The sequence below is a fragment of the Takifugu flavidus genome, chromosome 12, assembly GCF_003711565.1.
Source record: "Takifugu flavidus isolate HTHZ2018 chromosome 12, ASM371156v2, whole genome shotgun sequence".
Taxonomy (NCBI): Eukaryota; Metazoa; Chordata; class Actinopteri; order Tetraodontiformes; family Tetraodontidae; genus Takifugu; species Takifugu flavidus.
Genome location: NC_079531.1, coordinates 6,007,527 through 6,013,526, shown reverse-complemented (window position 1 = coordinate 6,013,526; position 6,000 = coordinate 6,007,527). Strand labels below are relative to the sequence as shown.

The window sequence follows — 6,000 nt, the reverse complement described above, 5'->3', positions numbered from 1 at the left end:
GAACTATGTGTTATGTGTTACATAGATCGACACAGAAAAACCTCCCCATTCCCTGGAATGTTCTCCCTGAGTGTCCATGGGTTCTTTCCACCAGCCTCCGCCTGTGGTCTGAATTGCACCTCGGCAGTGTGTTTCCCTGAGGAGGACAACAGGTTGATTTATGCAACATTTTTATTGCGTTGGGATTAGCTTAGCCTTAAAATAAAGGCATTCAGTGGCTTCTGTTGTGTTTTGAGTTATGCTCCAGAGCCTCCTGCTTGGAAATGTCAGGTTGTCTGCTCAACCTTTCGTTCATTTTTAATCGAATGTCGCAGAATATCATGAATGACCTGTTTTATAGTCACTCACTGGGACTTACCGTCTTTGAGCTCACATGTGATTGTGCAGTAGGTGCATTATGGAAACAGCACCAACACAGTCGTAAACATGATGTTCTTAAAAAATCTTCTTTACGTGCTGGTCTCCCTAACGTGAATCCAATCCAAAATCCTTCTGGAGCAACAAAATACCAATGGATTTTCACCTTTCCCATCCAGAACGGTGGCCAAGTTCTCTCTATCCATCCTTTTCAGGCACCCTGAACCCTTTTTTCTTCATCTTTTGAGTCTACATTTTTTCCCTAAATGCAACTTTCCTTCATTTTCATATTTTCAGTGTTTAAGCGTTGCTTTTAAAAGTCGACCGACTCATGGGATCATGCGGACATACTTGATCTGCTAAGGAGAAAAGGGGTTTCTGTTCTTGTGGTTCCTTTTACTGGGCGCCTACTTCTTTCTGCAGCCACCAGGCGGCAGTATAAGCTCAGTTTGGCTGCTCCCCTGCTGCTGACATTCAGAGCTGCATTTCTGACTCAGACTTTCTGGAGTTGGGTGACACAGCCTAAGAGGAGACCGGCTAATAAAGATGATGACTAACACTGTAACTATCGTTGTGACAGGGGTGTCAGGGGTTGTTCAGCAATGGCCCAAAATATCCTCCCAGGGAGGTCAAACATTCCTTCTTGAGCTGCTCACGCAAGTCCTTGCTCAAATCTCAGATTAGACCTGCAAATTCTGAAAGATTACATTTTTTATGCTGTAACAGACACATTAAAATCCTGTTTTTGTATCTTGGATTTCAATAGAGATTATCTCTTATTTTAAAGGACAGAAACTCTCTCTCCTCACTTGAATATAAAGGACAACGGCAACTCCATTAACAACCAGTGGCCATAACTTTTCCAAATGTACAGTTTATTTTAAACAAAAGTACAAAAAAACAAACATCAGATATTTACAATACTTGCATGGCAATGTTCACTTTCTTTGGTCGTTCTTCCAATTTGATGTTTTAGATGAGGCAGGCAGGAAATCAGCAGCTTGGAGGTCTGACACGATCACATGCTAAACGTATACAGCGACTCAGTTACCAGCTTAATTACTTTTTCATGTGAATTCTGCAAGCTGTTTTTTTTTTCTCCCAGATATTAATTATGTGATAAGCACTGAATTTGCCTTTTGGGTCATTTCATCGCTAATAATATAAATAGAAAAACAAAGACAAATAAAACCTTACACTTCACAATTACATCCTGCACTCTATTGCAGCTGCGCGTGTTTCTGCCATGAAAACATGAGGCCTAGTGCACGTGGAATTTAAAACAAAAAAAGTGAAGCATTTACAGGTAGATCTTGAAAAGAAGACAAACAATGGAGGCTAATTCCGCGTCCTTTCCGTTCTCAGCTGCACAAAACAGGAAAAACAATCATCCTGCAGCAGGTAACATTCACTTACAGCCCGGATGAATCACCTCTGCAGCCTCATTTGCCTAGCTACAAAAACAATAGAGTGGTTTTATTTCAAACAATCAGTCGAGCTGCACATTCTCCCAATAATCTACCTGTTTTTATCCTACAGTGGTAATATTGATGTACAAGTTGATACGAAACGAACGAGCTTTGCAAAACCTACACGCAATCAAAGAACATTAAAGGAACAATGATGGAACACCAAAGAACTATGTGGCACGTCAGCTACTTCCTGCACCATTTAATCATATCGCCCTCCAACGCCGAGTATACCTAAATACCCTTTAACCCTTTCAGACTTTCCTTTTCAGTGACCTTTTTCTCTTTTTCTTCACTGGCTTGAATGAACTGAAAACACAAATTCACTGAAAGCAGATTTTTTTTCTTTCTTTTTTAACTACAATGATGTGGAAAATAAAATAAACAACAACGCAAAAGCAGTGTCGCCTCTCAGTTCCAGAGAGCCAACCACACATCTAATAGCATCCTAGCAGCCATCCCGAACAGCAAAGGCAACTGGTTTTAGTGGTTTTTCTCACGGATGAACAAAATGTCCAGAAAAAAAAAAAAAAATCTGCATTTTCCCAGGTTGTCAAAGCTCATCCTAACAAACATGTAATAGTAGACAAGTTTACACATGTATCAGTAGTGCAGACAAGTTATGTAGATCACAAACAGCCACTTTTTGTTAAAAGGAATTGAGGGGTGAAGGGGGGGTGGGGGGGAGGGCAGACAGGGAACGCTACGGGGTACGGGATGGTGGGGGGTTGGATATGCGGTTCCATAAAATTCTCCCTGAAGCCGAATCTTCATCCCGATGTACAAATGTTGTTGTTTGAATCCCCAAAGTCTGAGGTGAAGAGAAATGTGCAAAAGTTCCATTTTCTCACTGGAAGGAGACGCAAAGACGTGATTTTAAAACAGGCCGCTCGGTTCAGACGCCAAATCCAAATGTTGAACTTTCATACCTTTCACATTCCCACAGGACATTTGCTCTTTCTTTACACCTCAGCTTTTTGGCTATTCTCCTCCACTTTCTCCTCCAGCTTCTTCTCCTCCTCGGATGAGCCGTTCTCCTTCTCACCTGTCTTCCAGCTTCCCTGCCTGTACAGAAGGAACGATTGGAACTCTTGTTTTACAGTTTATTGCTGAAAAAACATATAAATATAAAAGGAAAAGCTATGGAATACCCATATGTAGTAGTTCCAGTTAAAAATAAATCTAAAGAAAAAGAAATGAATCATTTTCTGATGGATTTGAAAGTAACAAAAACTATTGCAGTGTATCACTAGAAATACTAAACCAGCAGATAGGGATGTGAAATTTTAATCAGATGTGAAAAATATGACAAATTACAAACATCCCCCAATTTATGTTATATTTGAGTTGTTACTGAAATACTACTGCATCATACAGCTCTCCAGAAGAATATGAATGATTTCATTATTTCTATCATGTGAAACTTTAATTGTGCTTCACATCCAACAAAAAAAAGTTAGTCAGCCGTCCAATTAAGGATTAAACTTGGGGAAACTGTCAGCAAAACAGAAAATTTTCCTGATGCAATTAAAAACTAAAATATCATCAGTAACATATCTGGACACTTGTCCCATTTGATGTAAGAAAGCAAAACAACCAAACAATTAAAAAATAAATCAGAACCAGCATGATGTTCCAAGGTGACATACTTGGATTTCTTCATGTAGACCCAGTACGCCAGGCCCAGAACCACTGCGGCGACCAGGAGGCCCACTACAACGCCAACTACCAGCCTGGTTTGATCACCGTCTGTCTGGCCTGCAACAAAAGGGCAAAAGTCAACGTCAGACAGCCGTCCACACATGTTTCAGTCCGACACCCCCGTGCAAAAGCACGTGCACATAGAGGAAGAGAAATGTTACTCTGTGCAAGAAATGCATTGATGAGTGAACACATCCGCACTGCACATGGTTAAAGTAAAGGTTAATGACAGGTACTGTTAATTCATGACTCTTCACCGGCCAGTGGGATTATGGACAATGCTGACATTCTGTCAGGATGCTGGTAGCCCTGCTCCTCTAATTCCTTCATTTTATCCACGCAGACACACTGATCCTCCACCGCCCGGCGTGGAGAAGGCTTTATATCTTTCGTTAAATTAGGTATGATTCCGTCCCACAGTTGTTACTCCCTCCCCCACCCTCACCGTGTCTTACAAACAAGAAGACTGCTACGACTTACCTTGCTTAGCCACTCTCACATCCTCAAATACTGAAATCAGATATAAAATAAAATTAAGTCCAACCAAAAGGAGAAAATAAACACAGGTTTGATCACTACTCTACTTCTACTCTACTACTGCATGCAGATAAAGAGGGAATAGATTAAACCCAGCATCCCAACACATACTGAAAGAGGGAGGAGGAGGTAAAAGGAAGAGGCGAAATGCTGTCGCAAACACGCAGGGATGAAGAAGCAAGTGAGCGCAAATGATGGGATCGACGCCGCGCGCTTGTGGTGTGTACAGAGTGTAAAGTGCATGCATCAGGTCGAAAGGGAAAGAAGGGGTCATCAATCGAAGAAGAAACGCTCCTTTTTAGAGAGAATTTACAGAACAAAAGGCTTTCACGGTGTAACGTGAGGGCTTATAAGCGCTGCAAAATATTCGTAAATGACATTCGCTGCTCTCCACAGCAAAGTGTGTCAAATTGAGTGAAGCTCTGCGTAAAATTGACATGCAGACAGTTAATGAGCAGAGGAGAAAGGACGCACAAAAAGGCAGATCGTTGACTTGCTTTAAGGTGAGCAGAGGTGAGAAGACTCTACTACCTCCTTGTACTTACGGGATGACACATTTATAGTTCTGGTGTCCATGCCAAAATCATTGGACACAGTGCACGAGACAGTCAGGTTTGCAGTGGGCACAACCTTGATCCTGTGTGTTATCTTTCCGTTGATGAAGGGACTCTCGTCCAGCTGCATGAGAAGACAAAGTGGCGCGTCAAGAGCGGACATGTCTGATTTCTCTTCTGAATTAAAAAGAAAAAATTAAAATTCAGGGGGATGTAAAATGTGTGTTTTATACCGCTAGGGGGAGATGTTGGATCGATGGAAGACTGAGGTTAAGGCGTGTGCCTCTGGGACAAGAGACTCACTGGACAATTTCCAACAGAAAGCCTGCCAACACCCGTTTCACATCCTCAGCATATAAAAACCAAGGTAGCATTTTGTTTAAACTGAGCCTGTAATGAGTCTCTGTCACTGTCATGTGGGATAAAAAAGGAAAAAAAAACCTTGTTGGGCATCTCAAACATTAAAGAGCTCTGGCAGCGTTGCAGACGCGTAATTATTGCACATGTGTTCACATTTAGAGGGTAATTTTGAGGCTTGACTGGGGGGAAAAGGGCCTCCTTCCTGCACACTCTCTCCCGCAAGGTTCATATGCAATTCAAAAGGCATCCCAGAGTGGTTCTGCTACCAGCGTGCACACAGGTACAACGCCAAAACAAAGGAGAAAAGGCTCCAATCAAAGAAGCATTATGTTCATCACAGGTGGGTGTAAAAGACTGGAATAAGACATTTAATCACACAAACAGAAGTGTGTATGCGAGTGGGAAATACCTGATGGCTGGAGGAGAGACGCCAAGCAAACAAAGCAGGGAACAGAGGGTTGGTAATACCACTGCAGGCGTGAGAGGCGAAAACAAAGCACCAGCCGTCTCCCCACCAGCAAAAAACAGTGGTTTGTTTCAAGTAAAGATGCTTTTGCAGGCCCTGGTGAATTTTCTGAACTTCAACACCTATTGTGTAGTGTGCTGAATATTCCCAAAGAGAGTTCTGCTGGAGTTCTAAGAGCAGCTCAAAACTCTTCTCGACCACTCAACCGCAGCAGACAGAACTCACTTACTGTGTTCAACCGATGCACTCGAAAACATCCAGCAGTCATTTCGACAAAAACAGGTATTTCCCAGCATTTTAAATGTGTTTGGGGGGGGGGGGGGGGGGGACATGGCGTGCAGTTACTATTCAAAGGTGATGTTAAGAATGTTCAACCAAACAGTGTTTGACTTCATTCATCTTCTGCCTCCAAACACCCTGCCTACACAATGTAATAAGCTTTATTGTCAGCAACACTCGCCATCAGACTCTGAACAGTATGACTGCAATGGAACACAGTCAAGAAGACCTTGCTGTAGTTTCATTCCTGTTACCAGGTAACAGCAAGCTGCAAATC

At 42.3% G+C, this 6,000-nt stretch overlaps 1 protein-coding gene across 3 annotated transcripts in view; it reads right to left on the bottom strand.

The window, feature by feature from the left end:
- Positions 1-1,211: 1,211 nt before the first annotated feature.
- Positions 1,212-6,000, bottom strand: part of LOC130535036 (CD166 antigen homolog A-like) — a 28,634-nt gene continuing 23,845 nt past the window's right edge. For 2 of the 3 annotated variants that reach the window (XM_057049828.1, XM_057049830.1), the window contains exons 12-16: positions 4,610-4,742; positions 4,008-4,037; positions 3,476-3,584; positions 2,756-2,891; positions 1,212-2,676 (exon numbers count right to left, since the gene is read on the bottom strand). In XM_057049828.1, the coding sequence (XP_056905808.1) occupies positions 2,789-2,891; positions 3,476-3,584; positions 4,008-4,037; positions 4,610-4,742 (375 nt within the window). In that variant the 3' untranslated portion in view covers positions 1,212-2,676; positions 2,756-2,788. The remainder of the gene's footprint in view (positions 2,677-2,755; positions 2,892-3,475; positions 3,585-4,007; positions 4,038-4,609; positions 4,743-6,000) is intronic. The other variant, XM_057049829.1, reaches the window with a different exon arrangement.